The sequence below is a fragment of the Mauremys reevesii genome, linkage group 16 (genome assembly GCF_016161935.1).
Source record: "Mauremys reevesii isolate NIE-2019 linkage group 16, ASM1616193v1, whole genome shotgun sequence".
Lineage (NCBI taxonomy): Eukaryota > Metazoa > Chordata > Testudines > Geoemydidae > Mauremys > Mauremys reevesii.
In genome coordinates, this window is record NC_052638.1 from 12,093,221 (window position 1) to 12,117,447 (window position 24,227).

At 39.8% G+C, this 24,227-nt stretch overlaps 1 protein-coding gene across 8 annotated transcripts in view; it reads left to right on the forward strand.

Annotated features, from left to right (window-relative positions):
* PRMT7 (protein arginine methyltransferase 7) overlaps nt 1-24,227 on the forward strand; it is a 43,091-nt gene that overhangs the window by 5,945 nt on the left and 12,919 nt on the right. For all 8 annotated transcript variants that reach the window (XR_005589092.1, XM_039503790.1, XM_039503797.1 and 5 more), the window contains 9 exons: nt 9,031-9,180; nt 14,239-14,347; nt 14,695-14,807; nt 15,560-15,801; nt 16,198-16,378; nt 16,978-17,105; nt 18,292-18,430; nt 19,041-19,124; nt 21,801-21,848. Coding sequence is in view for 7 of the 8 variants with exons in the window: in XM_039503790.1 (XP_039359724.1) it covers nt 9,031-9,180; nt 14,239-14,347; nt 14,695-14,807; nt 15,560-15,801; nt 16,198-16,378; nt 16,978-17,105; nt 18,292-18,430; nt 19,041-19,124; nt 21,801-21,848 (1,194 nt within the window). In the remaining variant the exon portion in view is untranslated. The remainder of the gene's footprint in view (nt 1-9,030; nt 9,181-14,238; nt 14,348-14,694; nt 14,808-15,559; nt 15,802-16,197; nt 16,379-16,977; nt 17,106-18,291; nt 18,431-19,040; nt 19,125-21,800; nt 21,849-24,227) is intronic.

Below are 24,227 nucleotides of genomic sequence, written 5' to 3' on the forward strand. Positions count from 1 at the left end.
ACATTCTTTGGTGAGCCAAAATCAGGATATTCTTATAACCCCCTTGCCAGTTAGCATTAAGGGGTTCTTGAGTCACAGGCCCCAATCCTGCAATGATATCCATACAAGCCTGACCATGGTTGGCTAGCTAACATCTAATTAACAGTGTTAAAAATTGCACTGGCATCCAGTGAGCCACTGCTTCCAGGGTTCCCAGTGTTGCTAATATAGCGATAGGGGAGAACTTTTCTAAACATTTCGTTAGGATAGATGGAAACACTGTTTCTTCTGCAAGAACTGATGTTAAGGAGGAGAGAATGCAGAAAGATGCTTTTATATGAGTAATAGTGATGCTCTCAACTCTTGATGGGAAAATACTGAAGGGGGGTCGGGTGGGGGGGCAGGGTTGGCCAACCTGCAGATTTGCTGCTTGACTTGTACTGAGTATGCTCACATGGACTGAACATGCTCAGTAACGCTGCTGAAGCTGCTGCCCCCACCCCCCCCCCCCCCCCCATCAGCAGGCACGGGTCACCTCTTGTCTTGACAGGTAAGTAAAGGAGGAGCTGCTTTTCGGTTATGTTGATTTTAGACATGTAATTTTCTGTCATACCTTCAGAGGGCACTTTAGACTCATCTTATAAAATTCAGTTTCTGCAGTAATTCCATCTAGCCTTGTCTGCCTACGTGTGGCTGTAACTAAGTTATTTTTATTCTCCTCCACTTATGCTGTGTTCTTAAATCTCCCAGTTTATGCTAAGGGAGAAGTTGAGGCGATACAACGTCTTCAAATAAGTTGAAGACTTAAAAAAAAAAAAAATGCCTTAAAGGATTGGCAATCTTTCTGCTCCATCTATGGGTGAATAGTCTCCTGGTGATTCATATAATTATCTATTGTATGTATTCCGGGAGCATGCCTATAGTGGTAACAGCATTCCAATACCAAGATTTAGAGGGAGATGATGGGACAAAGCCATTAAATAGCTGTACTCTAATTATGTCAAAATAGCCACAGTAGAACTGAGGCTTAGTCTGCACTTAAAAGTTAGGTCGACATAGCTATATTGATCAGGGATGTGAAAAAACCCCACATCTCTGACCAACATAGCTATGCTGACCTAACCACACTGTAGACGCAGCTATGTTGACGGAAGAATAGGTTGCGTCTATGCTAATGAATTATTCTGATATAGTCTCTGTAGTGTAGATGCAGCCTGATTGTGGTAAAGGATAGAGCTGACCCTGTTAAATCCAGACAGTAAGAGAAACACAGGCTATTTGTAAAAGCTTAGCAAATCATATGCAAGGAAGCCTTCAAAATTGCAATTTTTTTAAACTGAAATACACTATTTCGTTCACTCTCTTCTGTATAAGGTGTACTACAGTTGGACAGATGGCCTTTCAACACTTTGCTTTATCTTCCTGGCATTAACCTGAGTATGCTCAGACTCTCTCAAAGAAAGGAACACAAATAAGCCAAAATTTTGGCGGGAATTTGTGTTTCTTAATATAGTGACAAAAATGAGACAAACATACAGTAATTCATTTGTAATGGAAAAAATGCATCATTTCTGCAACAGATTTAACGGACAAGATATGAATGTAGTAGATATGATTCCAAGGAGACCCAGTCAACACTTAAATTGTACTCTAGATTCACACCTGTTACCAGAAGCCCTAAAACATATTATTCATACAGGATTGTTCTGTAGGGCCTGGGGCCAATGTACTGTACTTGGCCTACAATAATAAACATGTTGGACTACGAATACCATTGAGCATTTAAGAATAAAATGAAGATTCGATTTAGGCAGTTCTCTTGTTTGTATATGTTATATTAACATTATCAATCCTATTTATTTTGGTCTGTTGCAACACATTTTGGCTCTGTGTGCAGAGAAGTGGAGTACATATGTTCAGCATGCTTGGGGACACCTTTCCATTCCATTCCCATTTACATACACTGATGTAAATACCTCGCTGCAATAAGCAGACAGTGTAAGATGTGAGGAAGGCAGTTTCTTTATCCTAATAAATACCATAAGTACAAGCTGCGTACTCTGCAGCAAACTTGACCTGACTTCTGTGGTATTCAGTACAGTACACTGGAAGTTTCCTTGGCAATCTCAGATAAATTAAAAATGTGAGGAATGTAGGACTCAGGGCTGGTCTACTCTACCGCTCAAGTCGAAGAAACTTACATTGCTCAGGGGAGTGAAAATGAGACCACCCCGGCACCCACCCCCCAAGCGATGTAATTTACATTGACTTAACATGGTATTCACACCTGTCTGTGTCGGCGGGAGATGGTCTCTCACTGACATAGTTTCCGCCTCTTGCGCAGGTGGAGTAATTATGCTGGTAGGAGAGCGCTCTCCCGTCAGCATAATACATCTTCACCAGATGCACTACAGCGGCAATGTAGTGCGATAGTGTAGACTTGTCCTAATACAATCAATGCAGTGTCCCCTTTGTTAATTTATTTAATGTTACATTCAATTTCTTCAGTGTTTCCCTTTAATATTCATATGCTACAGTATTTTGATTTGAAAACGTGTTAGAGAAATTAAGGACAAAGCTGGAGATCTTGACAGCTCTGGGATTATTAGATTATTAGAAGTAATAGAAAGTGGTCTGGGTTTTTGAGATTAGCATTTTGCTGAAGGTTTGTGATGCAATGCTCAAGTGAAGTAGTGACATCATCATCATTCAGTTTCAGAATTAACACTCTCATTAAAGTTAACAGTCAGTTTATACTTCTCAGAACTATTGGTTCACGTTATTTGCAGGCTCAGGAAGAAACTGAATCAGCTAAACTCAGCTGATGTTTAGAAGATCATCCTGCAACTATGAAAGCTTAAATTCTGGAGCATACTTCTGCAGCAAGTTGGGGGTTCTGCAGGAAATTCTGTGCTTGTGGGATTGAGAATACATGAGGCTCCCATGGATTATGCAGTTAAGAACAAGAAAATGCATAATTGCCAAATGGATAATGTTGTAGATTCCCTGAGAAACTAGACACACAGGCCAGACCATTCAGCTTTCCATGTTCATCTCATGGGACTTCCATCCTCTGGAAATTTAGCCACTTCCAAAATTGGAATTTTTGAAACCCGTTTTTTTACTAAGGCAAACTAACTTGCAGGTGGTGTTTTGAATATTTAACACAGTGTTCCCTAAAGCAGTGGTTCTCAAAGTTGGTCTGCTGCTTGTTCAGGGAAAGCTCCTGGTGGGCTGGGCCGGTTTGTTTACCTGCCGCATCCGCAGGTTTGGCCACTCGCAGCTCCCATTGGCTGCAGTTTGCCGCTCCAGGCCAAGGGGCTGCGGGAAGCGGCGCAGACCGAGGGATGTGCTGGCTGCCTTTCCCGGCCAGCCAGGGGCTTTCCCTGAACAGGCAGCAGACCAACTTTGAGAACCACTGCCCTAAAGGGTGTGCTCTGTTTTACACCTTCCTCTCCTTTGGGTGGGCATATGATAGATTAGCCAACGAGGCACACAGACTTCTCAATTGTTATCCAAATTTTGATTTAATTAAAAAAAAACCATTTAGCTGGTATGGTTGCAAAGAAAACCTCCAAAATGTGACATGAGTGTAACCCATACAGCAGTGTCTGCCTGAGTTTGCAGAGACCGTGAAATCATGTCTCTGAGAGGTATGAACTTCTGTTTCGAAGTGCTGGATCATCAGTACTTTGTCCTTTCTTTCCCTTTTAGCTATTAGACCCCCCAAAAAAACTTAGTTCACAAGCCAGAGTTCAGGGATGTTTCATAACTCTGTAGTTTATGTATTATTTTCTCTTTGCAATTTGATTCCTTTAATTAATTTTAAGATTTTTTTTTGTAGATGGCAATAGATCAGAATGGGCTGTCAAACTCTGCCTCCAGCTAGGAATTATTCCCATCTGCATCTGGCTTTACAGAGCTGTAAACTCTCTCCCAAAGCATGATTTAATCAAAAAAAAATCTCTGGATATTGGCAAGGAATTTAAATGTGATGCAGGCTTCAGTGAATTCCACTAATGAGACCAGTGGTTTAAGATCACAGAGGAGAATGACATTGAAGCTTTGGAAACAGCAGTGGATGGCCATGGTAATGTTTTGTGTGACAATACCACAGGATTTAAAGCTTTGAGTTTGAGTTGGAGTACAAGCTTGAATTTAAAAAATAATCACTAGTAGGACTCTACAGTGAGTAGAACAGAAAAGAAGCTGTGGTTCTAAATGGATTCCAAGTTCCTGGGACCGCATCAACTTGATTTTGTTGTGAAATGTGGTACGATGCTTCTAATTTCTAGGAAGAACAGTTGGATAATGACCCATGTCTTTCTTGTTGAACTTCTGACTTTTGGTCTGAGGAGTAAAGTTCTGAAGTTGTTGCATGGGCTTGAGATCCATTTTCAGGGTCAGGAATCCTATTTTATCTACATCAAAAAGCCCTTCATGGCTTTTGATGAAATTGGAAGGGTGAACAAAAACTTGAGTATCCTACCAAGGTAAAACCTGATTTGGGAGGTGGTAACAACCCTCTGTGTTGTGTCCCCCCCCCCCCTCCCCGGTTACAATGGTTTGAAGTAGGGTTGTCAAGTGATTAAAAAAAATCACGATTAGTCGCGCAATTAAAAAATTAATTTCAATTAATTGCACTGTTAGACAATAATAGAATACCATTTATTTAAATATTTTGGAAGTTTTCTACATTTTAAAATATATTGATTTCAATTGCAACACAGAACTTAGTGTACAATGCTCACTTATATTAATTATTTGTGCTGTAAAAAACAGAAGAAATCGTATTTTTCAATTCACCTCATTCAAGTACTGTAATGCAATCTCTTTATAATGAAAGTTGAACTTACAAATGCGAATTAGGTGCAAAAAATAACTGCATTCAAAAATAAAACAATCTAAAGCCGAATCTGCTGGCGGACTGCCAGACAGTTTGTTTAAATTTGCATGCCCACCCGCAGCTCCCAGTGACCATGGTTCGCCATTCTCGGCCAATGGGAGCTGTGGGAAGTGGCGGCCAGCATGTCCCTGTGGCCCGTGCCACTTCCTGCAACTCCCATTGGCCGGGAATGGCGAACTGCTGCCACTGGAAGTTGCGAGCGGCCCGCCAGCGGATTACCCTGACAGGCCGCTGTGGCCCACGGGCCGCAGGTTGCCCACCACTGCATTAGAGCCTACAAGTCCATTCAGTCCTATTTCTTGTTCAGCAAGTCACTCAGGCAAACAAGTTTGTTTACAATTGCAGGAGATAATGCTGCTCTCGTTTATGTCACCTGAAAGTGAGAACAGATGTTCTCATGGCACTGTTGTAGCTGGCATTGCAAGATATTTATGTGCCAGATGTGCTAAAGATTCATATATCCCTTTATGCTTCAACCATCATTCCAGAGCACGTGCATCCATGCTGATGACAGGTTCTGCTTGAGAACGATCCAAAGCAGTGCAGACCGATGCATGTTCCCTTTCATCATCTGAGGGTACGTCTTCACTACCGGCCGTATTGGCGGGTAGCAGTCGATTTCTCGGGGATCGATATATCGCGTCTCATCTAGACGCGATATATCGATCCCCGAACGCGCTCCTGTCGACTCCGGAACTCCACCATCGCATACTGCGGTAGTGGAGTCGACATGGGGAGCCGCGGATGTCGATCCCGCGCCATGAGGACGGTAGGTAATTCGATCTAAGGTACTTCGACTTAGGCTACGCTATTCACGTAGCTGAAGTTGTGTATCTTAGATCGATTCCCCCCACCCCCCAGTGTAGACCAGCCCTCAGTCAGATGCCACCAGCAGAAGGTTGATTTTCTTTTTTGGTGGTTTGGGTTCTGTAGTTTCCGCATCGGAGTGTTGCTCTTTTAAGACTTCTGAAAGTATGCTTCACACCTCATCCCTCTCAGATTTTGGAAGACACTTCAGATTCTTAAACCTTGGTCGAGTCCTGTAGCTATCTTTAGAAATCTCACATTGGTAACTTCTTTGCATTTTGTCAAATCTGCAGTGAAATGTGCACGAACAACATGCACTGGGTCATCATCCGAGACTGTTGTAACATGAAATATATGGCAGAATGGGGGTAAAACAGAGCAGGGGACATACTATTTCCCCAAGGAGTTCAGTCAAAATTTAAATAACAGATTTTTTTTCGTCATCAGCATGGAAACATGTCCTCTGGAATGGTAGCCGAAGCATGAAGGGACATATGAATGTTTAGCATATATGGCACGTAAATACCATGCAGTGCCAGCTACAAAAGTGCCATGTGAATGCCTGTTCTCACTTTCAGGTGACGTTGTAAATAAGAAAAGGGCAGCATTATCTCCTGTAAATGTAAACAAACTTGTTTGTTTTAGCGATTGGCTGAATAAGAAGTCGGACTGAGTGGACTCATAGGTTCTAGAGTTTTACATTGTTTTGTTTTTGAGTGCAGTTATGTAACAAAAAAAAATCTACATTTGTAAGTTGCACTTTCACAATAAAGAGATTGCATTATGGTACTTGTATGAGGTGAACTGAAAAGTATGATTTCTTTTGTTTATCATTTTTGTAGTGCAAATATTTGTAGTAAAAATAATATAAAGCGAGCACTGTATTCTGTTGTAATTTAAATCAACATATTTGAAAATATAGAAAAATCAAAAATATTTAATAAATTTCAATTGGTATTCTATGTCATTTGGGTTTGTTTTTGTATATGGAAAAACTTCTAATTTGTAAATATAGATTTCCATTCTGTTCAGTGGGAAATGATTTTAGCAGAGTATTTTACAAGCTAGTGGTGTCATTTGTAGACTGTAAATTTAAAAGAGCATTATTTAAAAAAAAAATAGTTCAAAGGTTTCCATTTTTATAAAAGATTGGACTGGTTAGTTTCTTTCTGTTGTGAACTAGTTTACTTGTGTTGTAGGAATTTTTATAGGGAGAGGATTGCTGTCGGCCATGTAAGCAGAAATCCTGCTCCTGCAGATTAGTTTGTATAGTTCTATTAATCAAAGATGTTGACAAATACAGTTTTGCAAAATTAATTGCTTAAACAATATACTTTAAGTGCACACACTACCTTTTCACAAACTGCCAGCTGTTAGTCATAAACTTTCTCCAATATTTAATAAGGAAATTTTACAAGCTTGGATTACACACATTTGTTTCACAACAGCGACTCAAAGTAATTACAGTGGTCTCTGGCCAGGCATTGTGGATCCTTTAGGGAAAATTATGTCGTTTTCATCTTTCTGTTAAAATTCCAGTTTACAAAAATCTGAAGTATAAAATTATCTGAGTAGTATATGTTTCTTGCTTAAAATGTATCTAGCCTGCTTAATAATATCTTCAGCAAAATGTCTCAACTGGTACTCCTACACAAACTACTATAGAACTATTAATAAGTTTGCCTAATTCAGCTGAAGTTTTGTTTATTTATCAGCATCAAAACCATTTTTCCTGATACAGATGGATGTGAACTAACAGAATGAAAACATTGAGGCCCTGATCCTGGAGAGACTTAAGCACGAGTAGGCCCATTGATTTTAGTGGTATTGATCTAATGAGCATAAGTCTTTGGAGGAATGGGGAACCTGATTAAACAATATTTATAGTTTTCAATATGTACTGAGGATTAGAGGTCTTGAGTAGGAAGAGCTTATTTCTGCTTAAATGTATATTTTGGTGTTTCAACCTTCCTTGCATAGGGTGTGTTTTTAATTTTTGTAGCCTTTTTGAAACATTAAAACAAATTTTATAGGTAAAGCTTGCCAGATCCTTTCAGTAATATACTTTTTCTATGTATGTTGTTAGTGATAGTAAATATACTATCACATGTTTCCATACCAAAATAGTACATATAGGCCAAATGTCATACTGAGATTGCCACAGTCTAGACAGTGGTCAGGTTCCCTCTTGTAAAGCAATAGGTGCAAGACCCATCTGTGGGATGTCACTGAAATGAAAAATCCTGCAACAGAGCTGTCTGAATGTCAGTGTACACATTTTCTGTGAAATGTAAGACTCCAAAAAGAAGGAAAATGGCCATTCCACATCAACTCAAACAGTCAAGAGACATAATCATCCCTCTAAACTTGGGGCAAAACTCCATAAGTTGAGCTGGAGTTTTGCCTATATAAGCAGTACTTAATAGGGCACTGGGCTACTAAAAACACTTAATTAGCAAAAACTAGATAATTCAGGGTAAGTTCTCATGGTTCAGGTTCTTCTGTCTCTTAGGCAGGAAAGTTAGTTTCAGTCTCTGTCTGTTGCCTCAGTTTTCACCTTGGGAATGGAAATTCATCCCTTAGTACAGAAAATAAACCCATCCAAAACACTTCCATCTGCCAACGAAGAAAGAGCTTTCAAGTTTCCAAATTCCAGAGTACCAGGAAGCTCTTCTACACTTCATGATGGTTGCCTCAGTTTCTGCACCAGTACTCTCCAACTCGGGTCCTTGTTCCCTTGCTTTTGTATACCTTTCCATGTCACATAGTCATTAGCTTTCCTCCAGTCAACGTTATTATTAAACATACTCAATTATACATTTACCCAAACTTTCGTAATTTGTTTTTCATTCTCCATTCTATGTCATTATAAATTGCTAACATAACATCAATAGAACTCAACATTAAACTAATAGAACATAACCCTTGTTGTCAGCAATTTTCTTCATATTCAATATCATAACTCAGTATACCTGGATCATCCTAAAATATTCATTAACATACCCTTTATTTTTTGAGTAGGAAAGTTATGGAGAACAACATGCCCTAAAAATGATCATATTCTTATCTTTTCCAAACAGGTTTACAGAGCCCCTTTTGCTCAAAGTTTAGCGCTATGCTTTTAAATCATTATGAAGTCTTGTCAGTAATTTTGCCTGTTTGCATTTTGAGGTGCTTTATTCAGTTTAGATCCTAGGTGTTTAACTGTTCCCCCCTGAGGGCAAAAGCAGATATCTACAAACTCCCAAGGAGTGAGACTGCAGGACCTCTGCTCAAGAGTTGTGTATAAGAAAATTGCATAGGGGTGGCTGATCTTGGTCTGTCTCTCTTTCTTACAGAATGTGAAGTATTACCAGGGCATCCGTGCTGCAGTGAGCAGGGTGAAAGAAAGGGGTGAGAAAGCAATTGTTCTAGACATTGGAACTGGCACAGGACTCCTGTCCATGATGGCAGTTACAGCAGGTGCGGACTTCTGCTATGCAATTGAGGTGAGAAATTCCTCATTGACAGTACGTATACCTGCTGTTCAAGAGATGGAAGTGGCACAGTATGCAGGTAGGAGTGTATGCATAATATGACTACTACAAAATGAGTAGTGTGGGTGCATTAGCCATTGTGTGTCATGTCTGAAGGTAGCTTTTATAATATAACCTATAGGGGTGTGGGTGGAGGAAGTAGACCATATGAAAAGAGCCCTTATGAGAATGTATAGAAATTAGTTTTAATTTTCTCAAGACAGACAGTTAAACTTGACAGAAAAATCTTAGTTAAAATAGTTGGACATTAGGTTTCTTGTACTGTATTTTCTGTATTCCTTGTGACTGATATGTGGCATGGAGGAGTTAATGAATGTTGTTCAGAAAAATGCTAGTACTCTCAAACCACATTGTGGCTTTTCTTAAGTTTCATTTTCTCTTGGACCAGGAGTTCTCAAGCTTTTTCATTTTGTGCACCACATCTTAATAGAGAGACTGCTATATGTACCATTTCCCCATCTATTTGTGATTGCATAGAACATAAGAATGGCCACACTGGGTCAGACCAGTGGTCCATCTACACCAGTATCCAGTCTCCCAACAGTGGCCAGTGCCAGATGTTTCGGAGGGAATGAACAGAACAGGGCAATTATCCAGTGATCCATCCCCGGTCGTACAGTCCCAGCTTCTGGCAATCAGAGGTTTAGGGACATCCAGAGCACGGGGTTGTGTTCCTGACCATCTTGGTTAATAACCATTGATGGACCTATCCTCCATAAACTTACCTAATTCTTTTTTGAATGCAGTTATACTTTTGGCCTTCACAACATCTCTTGGCAATGAGTTCTGCGGGTTGACTGTTTTGTGTGAAGAAGTACATTCTTATGTTTGTTTTTAAATGCTGCCTATTAATTTCAGTGAGTGACCCCTGATTCTCATGTTTTGTGAACCAATAAACACTTCCTTATTCATTTTCTCCACACTATTCATGATTTTATAGACCTCTGTCATATTCTCCCTTAGTCATCTCTTTTCCAAACTGAAAAGTCCCAATCTTTTTAATCTCTCCTCATATGGAAGCTGTTCCATACCCTTAATCGTTTTTGTTGTCCTTTTCTGTACCTTTACCAATTCTAATAAATCTTTTTTGAGATGCAGTGACCAGAACTTCAGCAGTATTCAAGGTGTGGGCGTACCATGGATTTATATAAAGGCTCAAACTAAATGTATACTCCAAAATAAAAAACAAAAAACAGCAAGAGGACCAAAACCAAAGTAAAAGAGGCGATTAGAGACAAAAAGACATCCTTTAAAAGCTGGAAGTCAAATGCTTCCAACCACATGACCAGGAGGGTGATAGTGACTGTGAAATGCTCAGGAAGATTAAAGAGGCTATAAAAATAAAAAATCAATAATAATGGGGCATTTCAGCTATCCCCATATTGACTGAGTACATGTCACCTCGGGATGGGATGCATAGATAAAGTTTCTTGACACCTTAAATGACTGCTTCTTGGAGGAGCTAGTCCTGGAAGCCATAAGAGGAGAGGCAATTCTTGATTTAGTCCTAAGTGGAGCACAGGTTCTGGTCCAAGAGGTGAATATAGCTTGACCAATTGGTAACAGTGACCATAATATAATTAAATGTAACATCCCTGTTGCAGGGAAAACACCACAGCAGCCCAACACTGTAGCATTTAATTTCAGAAAGGGGAACTACATAAAAATTAGGAAGTTAGTTAAACAGAAGTTAAAAGGTACAGTGCCAAAAGTGAAATCCCTGCAAGTTGCATGGAAGCTTTTTAAAGACTCTGTAATAGAGGCTCAACTTAAATGTATACCCCCAAATTAAAAAACAGAGAATCAAAAAAATGCCACTTTGGCTAACCAACAAAGTAAAAGAAGCAGTGAGAGACAAAAAGGCATCCTTTAAAAAGTGAAAGTTAAATCCTAATGAGGAAGATAAACAGGAACATTAAACTCTGGCAAGTGAAGTGTAACAATATAATTAGGAAGGCCAAAAAAGAATTTGAAGAACAGCTAGCTAAAGACTCAAAAAGTAATAGCAAAAAATTTTTTTAAGTACATCAGAAGCAGGAAGCCTGCTAAACAACCAATGGGACCACTGGACGATCAAGATGCTAAAGGAGCACTCAAGGGCACTGCAATAAGGCCATTGCAGAGAAACTAAATAAATTCTTTGCATCAATCTTCACAGCTGAGGATGTGAGGGAGATTCCCAAACCTGAGCCATTCTTTTTAGGTGACAAATCTGAGGAATTGTCCCAGATTGAGGTGTCATTAGAGGAGGTTTTGGAACAAATTGATAAACTAATCAGTAATAAGTCTCCAGGACCAAATGGTATTCCCCCAAGAGTTCTGAAGGAACTCAAATGTGAAATTGCTAACTACTAACTGTAGTCTGTAACCTATCATTTATATCAGCTTCTGTACCAAATGACTGGAGCATAGCTAATGTGACGCCAATTAAAAAAAAAAATTTAAAAAGAGGTGTTCCCGGCAATTACAGGCTAGCAAGCCTGACTTCAGTATGGGAAAATTGATTGAAACTATAGTGAAGAACAGAATTGTCAGACACACATAGATGAATATAATTTGTTGGGGAAGAGTCAACATGGTTTTTGTAAAGGGAAATCATGCCTCACCAATCTACTAGAATTCTTTGAGAGGGTCGACAAACATGTGGACAAGGGGGATCCAGTGGATATAGTGTACTTAGATTTTCAGAAAGCCTTTGACAAGGTCCCTCACCAAAGGCTCTTAAGCAAAGTAAGCTGTCATGGGATAAGAGGGAAAGTCCTCTCATGGATCAGTAACTGGTTAAAAGATAGGAAACAAAGGGTAGGAATGGTCAGTTTTCAGAATGCAGAGAGGTAAATAGTGGTGTCCCCAGGGGTCTGTACTGGGCCCAGTCCTATGCAAGATATTCATAAATGATCTGGAAAAAAGGTTAAACAGTGATGTGGAAAAAATTGCAGATGACACAAAACTACTCAAGATAGTTAAGTCCCAGGCCAACTGCAAAGAGCTACAAAAGGATCTCACAAAACTGGGTGACTGGGCAACAAAATGACAGATGAAATTCAGTGTTGATTAAATGCAAAATAATTCACATTGGAAAACATAATCCCAACTATACATATAAAATGATTGAGTCTGAATTAGCTATTACCACTCAAGAAAGAGATCCTGTAGTCATTGTGGATAGTTCTCTGAAAACATCCACTCAATGTGCAGCGGCAGTCAAAAAGCGAACAGAATGTTGGGAATCATTAAAAAAGGAATAGATAAGACAGAAAATATCATATTGCCTCTATATAAATCCAGGGTACGCGCACACATGAATACTGCATGCAGATGTGGTTGCCCATCTCAAAAGATATATTGGAATTGGAAAAGATTCAGAAAAGGGCAACAAAAATGATTAGAGGTATGGAACGGCTTCTGTATGCGGAGAAATTAATAAGACTGGGACTTTTCAGCTTGGAAAAGAGATGACTAAGGCGGGATATGATTGAGGGCTATAAAATCACTACTGGTGTGGAGAAAGTCAATAAGGAAGTGTTATTTACGCCTCATAATACATGAACTAGGGGTCACTAAATGAAATTAATAGGCAGAAGGTTTAAAACGAACAAAAAAGTATTTTTTCACACAACACACCAGTCTGTGGAACTCTTTGTCAGAGGATGTTGTGAAGGCCAAGACTATAACAGAGTTAAAAAAAGAACTAGATACATTTATGGAGAATAGTTCCATCAATGGCTATTAGCAGGATAGGCAGGATGGTGTCCCTAGCCTCTGTTTGCCAGAAGCTGGGAATGGGCAATAGGGGATGGATCACTTGATGATTAGCTGCTCTGTTCATTCCCTCTGGGGCACCTGGCATTAGCCACTGTCGGAAGATAGGATCCTGGGCTAGATGGACCTTTTATCTGACCCAGTATGGCTGGTCTTATGTTATTAACCTATTTAATGCATATTTAATGTCTCTTTATGCAAGTTAGCAGCTGGAAACACCATGTAACCAGCCAGCTCTTCACAGATCACTCATGGCCTGCAGCCCACAATTTGGGAATAGTGCTCAGTAATTTTAAGTAGCTCCAAAAGTTTAGCATTTGCTTAACGTAATTTAGCAGCAGGAGCAGCCCTTTTAGTTTGTTTAATGTCGTAAACTAGGCACACATTAACCTGCTCTGAAAATGATGGATCAGATCCAAAACTGATGACTAATCCTAACAATTGGGTTCTACAGCCAGACCAGATATTTAAAAGTTCCCAGTACAAAGTCTTTTATAGTATAGAAATTAGTTATAAAGATTGATACTGTTGTTTTAAAACATTCTCTGTGTGTATTAAGCACATTCATTTTTAGCCCGGTGATATGTTGCAGCTGCTGTTTTTTCCATCCCTGTCTTCATGCTTACATTCTGGCAGGAATAAAAAGAAAGTTCCCATGGCAGCTGTAGATATGGAGAGCAGTGTATTTTGCCACTGTTAACACTGTTACTAGGTGCAAATTTTAACAAGATCGACATCTTTGTTTTAGTGTCAGTCTTATTTTGGTTCCCAGTTCAGATAGGTCTTGGGGAGGTCTCATGTGAGGAACTTCTCATTTGTAAACTGAAGTTTATTTTAGATGTTGTTGTTTACAGTTTTTCGACACAGCTTCCTCGCACTTTTGAAAGCTTAGAAAAGTTGGTGTGACTGCCACAGTGGGAGGTAACTTATACTGTGGGTTTTTCATACAGGGGACATTCACTCCTCTACAGAGAGGCAGTGCAAGGCATGTGAACTTCTGATGTCCCACTTCCACCCTGTTTTGAAGGTGTAAATGGTGCATAGGATTCATGCTGCTACTGTGCATGGTGGTGAATTGTACCCTTAGAAAATAATACTCCCACAATGTACTACACTTTCACAGGACTAAGTATGGTTAAAATAAAAGATTTTCTTTAACAAGGTTTAGTTAATAGACTCATTTTGTGATGGTAATTAAATGCTGATGTTAATCCTATAAACATATTGCATTCTTGATATAATTTCAAGGTCTTCACACCTATGGCTATTGCTGCCGAGAAAATAGTGGAGAAAAATGGCTTTAGTGACAAGATCAAGGTAATCAACAAGCACTCCACTGAAGTCACAGTTGGGCCAGGTGAGAAGAACACAAATAATAAAACCAAGTGTTAACTAAAGTACTTCAAAACTGCCAGGAGACACTGTGTTTAACTTTTTAAAATTTAGCTTAATTTAAAAAAAAAATTCTATTTAATCTAGAATATGTTCTGGAAACCTGAAATACAAAGCAGAACTTTTTCATTTGAATTGTGTGACCCTCGAAGAGAAATCACTGACTCTAATGTTTAAGCAGCCCAATGGATATATGAACATCACTATAGAAATGAGCTTTTGTATGATTTACACTCTGTGCTACACCTTGTAGGAGGGTCATACAGTCTCTAAGATAACACAGGCTGTCATTGTATTAACTTATTTTTTCAGATGGAGACATGCAGTGTCGTGCAAACATCCTGATAACAGAACTATTTGATACAGAGCTGATAGGAGAAGGGGCATTGCCATCCTATGAACATGCCCACAAATATCTTGTACAGGTAAGAAAATGGTTGTAGATAGTGTGCTGAATTAATCCCAGTGTAATTCCTTTGTCTTCTGTGGTGTTGCATGAGGATTGAATTTGGCCTGGTATGTTATATTACTGAACCAATCAGCTGCATTAATTTCTAACTAGGTAAATAATTTGTCACAAATATTTGTCATTTATTTTGAGTCATTATTTTTCTCCCCTGTACTCATTGCAGTTTTATATTGATGATTATATTTTAGAGAGTATTTGCCTTCAAAAGTTAAGGTAGATCTAATGCCTTTGGTATGAGACTAAAGATATGAATGTAGTTGAAGCTTGGCGCCAATGTCTGTTGTTTTAGACATAGAATAGCAATAGTATTTACTTTACAAAAAATTAGCTCATTAAGCCTCGCAGCACCCCTGTGTAGGGTTGCCAACTTCGGTTGGACGAATTCCTGGAGATTTCATCACATGACAATAATAATCTTTAATTCCTGGAGACTCCCAGAAGAGTTGACAACCCTACTCCTGTGAGGTAGGGGTGTGCGTTAGTTCTGTGTTACAGGTGGGGAAGCAGACAGAAAACTGAAGGCCAAGACTCCAAAAGGAAGGTTTCAGAAGGAAATAATAGTTTAAGAAATCCTGGCTACCAATCCTGTGCTTAGTACACCTTTTCCCTTACATTGGACTACATTTCAAAATAAGTTAATTTATTTTCCTTGCATGTTAGTAACTCAGCTTTGTTGAATGCATTTACTCTTTGTTTTTAAATGCTTAGGAAGGATGTGAGGCAGTGCCGCACAGGGCAAGAGTATATGCCCAGTTAGTGGAATCCAAAAGAATGTGGTCCTGGAACAAGCTATTTCCTGTTCACGTCCAAGCAGAAGATGATGAGAAAATTATTGTCTTCCCTTCAGAAATAGAGAACTGTCCTGGTGTTCCTTCTGTCTATGATATCCAGCTAAACCAGGTGCCTCGGAGTGACTTCACTATCCTCAGCGATGTCGTGACTATGTTCAGGTGAGTGACAGACTTAGTAGTAATAAAAATAAATAAAATCTTTGTTACGCCTTCCAAAAAACCCCAGATTATTCAGCTGAAGTAGCTGATGGCAAGCAAAGTTTGGGGTGAGCTGACATTGAACATTTGAATAATACTTAGGTGACATTTTTGACAAGCCATTTTATTTTCTTTCTGTTGCTGAAATGTATGGTTTGATTTCAGTGTAACGATTTTTACAGCTTTTAAACTGTCTCAGTCCCATTTGTATAATGTTACTTAAACCTTCCTCTCTCCATATTTATTCTTCTACTTGCTGCATTTCCCAAAACAAACACTCTTAAGGTTGCATAACTATCTGAATGAATATATGTCATTTAAAATATATTTGAGTACAACTGATGCTTCTCTGTGCAGTGTGGATTTCAGTAAGCAAGTAAACAGCTCCTCAACCTATTACACAGTGAATTTGGAGCCCATAAAATCTGGCATGGCACAAGTGATCCTCTCCTGGTGGGATGTTGATATGGACCCCTCTGGGATGATAAAATGTACTATGGCACCATACTGGGTACAACCCGCCTCTAATGATGTCCAGGTAAGGTCTTGGTAAATTTCCACCATCCAATTAATTATTTTAAATAAAGGCTGTCATGGAGTTCCCAGGCAATGCTCTGGAACTGCTCCCTACAAAGCCAGTCAGGACTCTGGTGAGGTCTCCTCTCTGTGAGCAGACTGTTTTCAGGGCAAGAAGTTCACACAACTTCCACCTTCCTGGGTCTGACCTTTAGAGCATTCAGCATCCTCTGCCGCTCCGTGTGCTTCCCACAGCTAGTCTACCCCGGCGGGGTCCTGGGGAAGCCACAGGGTCCTGCAGCCCCACTTTGCAGTCAGATGTGACTCTTAGCCAGCCAGTAAAACAGAGGTTTATTAGATGACAGGAACGTGGTCTAAAACAGAGCTTGTAGGTACAGAGAACAGGACCCTCCATCCTGGGGGGGGCAGCGAACCAGACACCCACGTCTGCACTCACTCCTCGTCCCCAGCTAGCTGCCAACTGACTCAGAAGACTGACCCAGAGACTAGAACTGGGATAACTTCTCTTTGCGCCAAACTGGAGTATTTGTTGTTGAATGAAGATCACTTTTAATCACTTACAAACAAATACCTGGGTTTTTGTTGTTCAAACCTTTCTAGTGGAGAGATCATTGGATGCAGTGTGTATATTTTCTTCCAAATGAGGAGCCAGTTCTTCAGGGTGAGAATGTGTACCTGACTGCATACCGTGATGAATATTCCGTGTGGTATAAGCTCCAGAAGGCCAGGTAACTATAGATGTGAGGGAGAGGAGCTGGTGCCCAAACTAATAACATGAAGTTATGGGTCTGTGCTGCTACCCAAAAGCTTGGGTATTTGGGGGAAGGATGCAGGCAAGAAACTAAAATCATTACTTACTTCACCAGGTCTCATAGTGGAGGGTTGAATTTGTAGGTTCCTCACTACCATCATAGATTTCCTATTTATGTATAGCAGTATCACTTAAATTATGGTGTAGGGTAAACATGCTAGCAAATAACTGAAAGACACTTGGTGGGACTGGAGTAGAAAAATATGCGCTAGAGCACAATTTGAGCTTCTAAGGGACCCTGCCTTGTCTCTGGTTATTAGCATGTCTGTCTTCAGTGTTCTGTAACAGAGGAACAAGAGTGTCCTTGGACACTTCTCAACTCCTAACAGGACCCTATGTAGCTCAATCATTCAAACAGTAATGAATTTGGAGAAGTCCTATGGCCTCTGTCATATAGGAGGTCACACTAGATGATCACAGTTGTTCCTTCTGACCGTATAATTTATAATTCTTACAATAAGATTAGAAAGTCAAGTACATCATGAAGAAAGCATGAAAACAGCTAATGTGTCAGTCCCACACAATTTGGCAAGACCACCAACCTCATGGTGAAGATAGAGGAACTCACTCAGTATTTAAGTCATAATGACAACAGGGGACAAAATTTTTAAAAACAGATGCCTAAAGGTAGACTTCTTTGTCCGTATTTAGGCACCTAAACTAGCAGCCTGATTTTTTTCACAAGTTCTGAGCACCTGGTCTCTTCCATAGAAGTCAATATGATGCTCATACTTTTAAAAATGAAGGCCGGTTAAAAGCTTGATCACATTGGATGCAAAAATATAGAGACAGATTTAAAAATCCTCAGGAAAGCATGACTAGTAAACTGCCATCTGTAATCTGTATTTCATATGTTCATTGGTTAGAACACACACATTCGCTGATTTGGAACAGCATATAACCTGATACTCCAGTCAATGTTTTTCATGAGAAACAATATCTTTTATTGGACCAACTTCTGTTGGTGAGAGAGACAAGCTTTCAAACTTACACAGAGCTGTAAGCTTGAAAGCTTGTCTCTCATCCACCATGTCTCTCTAATATCCTGGGACTGATACAGCTACAAAAGCACTGCATACAAGGTTTTTCATATTCTATTTTAGAAATGAAGAGGACAAAAAAGATGCCTATGTTGGGAGTCCTCTTTGTAGCTGTCAGGCTCATCTGCTTTGGAACAGGCCACGCTTTGGAGAGCTAAATGATCAGAATCGAACAAACCAGTACATCCAGGCTCTGATGACAGTGAGTGAGGTTCTTCCACCACTCATGGTGACATCAACTCTTTCTCTCTCCACCAGGGTGTCCATGTGCATCTTTCCACTCCAATAGATTACTACTGCGTGGTTCATGTTCCTTTCCAAAGGGAGTATGTGCTAGGTTTGTTCACAATGAACACTGCATTTTGTCTGAGCTAGAAATAGTAAATCAGACTTAGTCATGAAATATATAGTATCAAAATTATTTTGAACTGCAGATATCCACAAGCCTTATAAATGTGAACTGATTCTAGTTCTGTAATTTATTTATGAAAGAGTCCCTGCTATTGAGAGTAGTCACTAAGAGACACAGACAGGCTTTTAGTAACTGCAAGAGGAAACTAAAACATGAGTTTTGTACATGTGTGATGACTGAGTAGTAAGTTCTCTGCAACCTACTTTGGGGGTGATATAAACACTTCTGGTACTCCTCTGTTAAAATCTTATATTCTGAATTTCTGCTTGGAAAAAACTCTTGCAGATGATATTTCTTGGTTTGATTTTTAGCTCCCCAAATTCCTATCATAGAAATTCTGTCTGAAAACTTTTAAATCTGAAATAAGAATAATGCTGACAACTTGTCTTATTTTCTGCAGGTGCTGGAAAAAGACAGTATTTGCCTCTGCATCAGTGATGGCAGCCTGCTTCCTCTGCTGGCTCAGTATCTTGGAGCAGAGCAGGTATAATACTTCACTGTTTCCTGTTTGGGTTTTTTTGGTCTTTGTTTTTTAGACAGATGTTTTCAGCCCTCTGGAACATTTCAGTGTTGCTTTTTAGTAATATTCAGGTCCAGTCCACTAGATCAGCAGTGGAGGTGAACTTCAGCTGTATGTGACAGCCAAACTCTAGATTATACAGCAGGAGCAGCTGCCATTTTTTGTTACTTATAACCCAAACTGTAGCCAAAGGCTCCAGCTGTGTCCTGCGCTTCCTCATTGGTTCCTTTCTGAATTACCTCTCTTGCTGTTAATGTTCATTTCACTGTGAGAAGAGTAGGTAACTTTCTTCTTTTGTTGCTTACCATTCCTGTGCTATTCTGGGGTGGGATTAGGTTTATTCTCTAGTGAGAAATGGAGTGAGTGTAACTGTGAGAGACACCCAGTACTCAAAGTATTTTATGTATGTTACCTACATGTTGCACATCCATTTCCCTTGCCTCACCCAGTTCCTCTCCCCAGCCACAGTTGGGCTGTTGTGATGCCACTAGTTTCATTTTCTGACAGGGTCATTCAAATTAAAACATACTTCACTCTGAGACTGAATAGCTGGGAACTTGTTATGTAATTCCTGGGCACATCTCATCACCCCAGGTATGAGTTTCTTATGCTATTTGCTAGATGATCCATTTGTGATAGCCACCTGTGTGTGGACTGAGGCCCAAACCATTTCTCTCACTCCTTTTTTTAAGGGTTTTTTTTAATGAAGCTTTTTAATACCTTCACTAATCTGTAAGTATGAGAGTGAATTAGTGGCGGAAAATAGATAATGCAGCTCTGTAGAGTTGATAATTGGGCAGTGTTTAAGAAATACACATCCACAGTGTAAGTGTAAAAAGGCTGTGCATAAAAAAACTGCAGAATCCCTTATCAGTCCCAACAATATAGTCCCCACTATATCACCCTACTTGACAGTACTTGAGATTTTGACAGGTTAAGTTCTAGTCTAGTGACAAGCCTAAGCCTAAGCATAACCATGTGGTAGCCTATTCCAGTGACTCTTCAATAAACTAACTAGCTCATGATTCCAAAACTCCAAGATTGCCGGCACTTTTCCTTGCAACTGTTGAAATTAACTTAGTTAAATTGTTTGTAATCAACATCAAGGATGATGACCCAAAAATGAACAGTGATTAATTTCAGTCTCTAAGATAGTTTCTGAAAATTGTGCTCTAAAAAGTAATCCCCTGATTGAGGAAGGGAATGTTCCCTCTTCCGTAGTACTTTGGTGTCTCTAGTTAACACATATTGAAACATTGGGTTTGTCCTAGGTGCTCAGAGATTCTCACAGCTGCATGCTATTGCTAATTGATGCCTAAATTAACAATCATAAAAGATGCAGTGAGAGAGAAAGTATTCAACATTGTTTTGCCATTTAGGCACAGATCTCTGGCAAAACAAGCCCTTCAGTAGGTGAATGCAAGTATTTTGCTTTTGTCTGGCAGAAAAATTATGGCTGCACTACTCAGTGAGTTAAGTGGCTGGCAACCATTTGCCACGACTTCTCAAAGCCCAAATTACACACATAATGTGATGTTATATGCACATAGCTTCATTTGTGACTCATGCTTGGCTGACAACAGGCTGGTGTGTGGCTGCTGCACCTGTCTTCCATTTGTGAGAAACTCATCTTGGTGTTCTGGAGGCTTATAGCAAGGGTCTTCTGAGGGGTAGAAGTGTACAGTTGTGTGTCTTCTTCAGTCATGATGAATAATGGAAGCAGTGGTATAACTGTGGAGGATTCAGGTGGCAATTTCGTCCAGATTTGATTTGCAGAGTGAAGTAAAGCTGTCCTCTGGGCATGGCAGGTGGGTGGGTATATGCTTCATTTCCTTTGAAATACTTAAACACATGAAAAGATCTCCCCAGTGCACCAGACTTGGAGAACGCTTATAGCTTAATAACAAGCTCTAAAGAAATAAAAATGAGAATTAATGAGATGTCAAATATAGAAAAATGTTGACTAAGTCTAGACTGGGCGCCCATGAGTCAAAAGGTGTGTATGCTGTATTGCATTTCAGTGGTATTTCCAACTAGTACAGTAGGATCACATTAAGCCACACTCAAGGAGTGAGACCCAGTGGGTGTGGAGCACTGGCATTATGGCCAGTTGTAAGTGCCCTACCCCATTTCACATGGTCATTAAGTACTGGAGTGGGACCAGGAGTTGACATAATGACACATCTGTTGTCCCACAGGGAGTGTGATCTGTCCTTCTAACCCCAACTGTAGTAGAATCTTGGTAATCTGTGCTTCAATAAACTGCAAATTCTGAAATCTGTGTAGTGTGGATATTTGGATTTGCAATTAACCAGAGTTTGGATTAATGAGGTTCTGTTGCAATTTAATTTTAAGAAAATAAGATGGATTTGCCTGTGTTCTACAGTCAAATTTTGTTCATTTTACAGCTGTGCAAGCAAAGTTTAACTTGTAGTTCTGCAGTGATCTTATTTTGTAGAGACAATGTGACAAAGAAAAGTGAAACATGTATTGCTGTCATGAGCTAAAAATGAGCATGTGTAGTTCACTTGGATATTTATGAGCATGCCACAAAACCATAACACTGAATATGTATGAAGTCATTTTAATGCATTTTGAGTGTTTAAGCCAGTATGATTGATTGTACAGTATTCTCTCTAGGTGTTTACAGTAGAGAACTCTGCAGTATCCCATTGTCTCATGGAGAAAGTGAGTAGTTAATCCTTTTACTTAAACAAATAAGTGGACTCCCTATAGGTTTCACAGTCTCATGAAGTCCAGCACACAAGGCATGCCAGATAAATAACGATGGTCATGGGTGCATCAGCAATCCAGGGATGAAATCCACTTTAACATATTTGATCATCCAATTTGACAAGACTTCCTTGGAAAAATTGTGTAATATACCAAAGTAGCATCAGTCATGTGATTCTGTTGAATTTGACTTCGGATTTTCTAGTAGTCAGTGTTCAAAATGTCCCCTTACTGTAGAAACTGTGAGAATAAAATTGTCAGGTGTTACAAAACTGACATACTGAGCAAAAGATGTGTCTAACTGACCATCTTTTTCCTCCATCCCCCTCACTCCAAAAACAATCTGTCCTCCAGAACCAAATAATGTGTTTGGCAGCAGTATCATTGATACTTTGGAGCTAGTCCATCTGTAGCTGTGAGAGGTCAGATGATGTACAAAGAATCACCTGGTGAGGTGATTGGACTTATCATGATATCCACAATGCTCTAATGAGGTCACAGTATGCAATTAATGTCCTTGACTCTGCAAAAGGGTGAGTGCCTCCTTAGAGGTGATAAGCGCCCTCTATTCTGATTGATTCTAATGGGCGTGGAGTGTGTTCAGCATCTCACAGAATTGGGTGCACTACTACATTAGGAGATGAGGCAGTATGGTCCAGTGAATTGAGAGATGGGTTTCTGTTCTCAGCTCTGATGCTGGCTTGCTGTGTGACCTGGGCAAGTCACTTTCTCTGTAAAATGTGGCTATTAGCATCTACTTTTGAAAAGGGCTTTGATGTATAAGGAGGACTATTAATCCATGCATTCTGTACTCATCCATGTTCCAACGCACAGTAAACCTGTGGAACTCTTTGCCAGATGATGTTGGGGAGGCCAAGACTATAACAGGGTTCAAAAAAGAACTAGATAAAATCATGGAGGATAGATCCATCAATGGCTATTAGCCAGGATTGGCAGGGATGGTGTCCTTAGCCTCTGTTTACCAGAAGCTGGGAATGGGCGACAGGATGGATCATTTGATGATTACCTGTTCTGTTCATTCCCTCTGGAACACCTGCATTGGCCACTGCGGGAAGACAGGATATTGGATGGACCTTTGGTCTGACCCAGTATGGCCATTCTCATGGCTAAGAGAATTCAGGTGATGTCAGTAAGTCTAAACATTTATACAGTTGATTTATTGACCTCTGATATCTGATGCTTAGGTTCCTTTAATAATAAAGCAGATTATTTTAGTATAGTAGCATTTCATATGTATTGCAGTATGTTTGTGTTATATATGGAAAGAGCTATCAGTATTCACATAAGCTCTTCAAGGTTGTGAGGCACTATAAGGAAAAGAAATTTGGGGATAATGTCATCTCTACTGAGGTTTGTGCCTGTGACTCCAGTTAACACTGGGACCATTGGAATTGCTATATTGGATCCAACCCCCTTACTCCAGTGTCCTGCCTCTGACATTGGCCAACACCAGATGCTTCAAAGTAAGTTGCAAGAAACCCTGCAGTCGGTAGTTGGAGGATAATCTGACCCCACGTGAAGATCTCATCCTAATTACTAATAGAGATTGATTTAATCCCTGAAGCATGAAGCGTTGATATGGTCCTCAACCCTACCTAGTATCTCCTTGCTGACTCAGATCCTGAGAAATGTAAGTTTCTGACTTTGTGAAAAACATAGGAAACCATTCACATTTGCAAAGTTTCCAGACTGCAGGGTTTGTGTTAAAGAAATATAGTTTTCTATGGTGGTGTCCAGGTATGGGATTCTCATCCTTTGAGGATAGGACAAGAAGCAAGGGGCTTAAATTGCAGCAAAGGAGCTTTAGGTTGGACATTAGGAAAAACTTCCTAACTGTCAGGGTGGTTAAGCACTGGAATAAATTGCCTAGGGAGGTTGTGGAATCTCCATCATTGGAGATTTTTAAGAGCAGGTTAGACAAACACCTGTCAGGAATGGTCTAGAAAATACTGTGCAGGGGACTGGACTAGATGACCTCTCAAGGTCCCTTCCAGTCCTATGATTCCAACGTTAAAAATGAGAAACTAATGGTAATGCCAAGATGTAGTGTTCTGGTAACAAAATACAATTCTGATCATTAAACAAAAGTGTGTATATGTATAGATGCATATAAAAATGACAGTGTGGTAGACATATAGTGATTCTTCTATTAACAGCAGGAAGTCTCCAACATAAACATATGCCACACAAACAGAACGCTTACTGAAGCCTGGTGTAGTGTTGTCTGTTGACTCCTGTCTTAGTGAAATATCAGGTATAGGCAATGACAAAGGCCAGATAACTGATGTGATATATCAGTGGTTTGATCTAGTG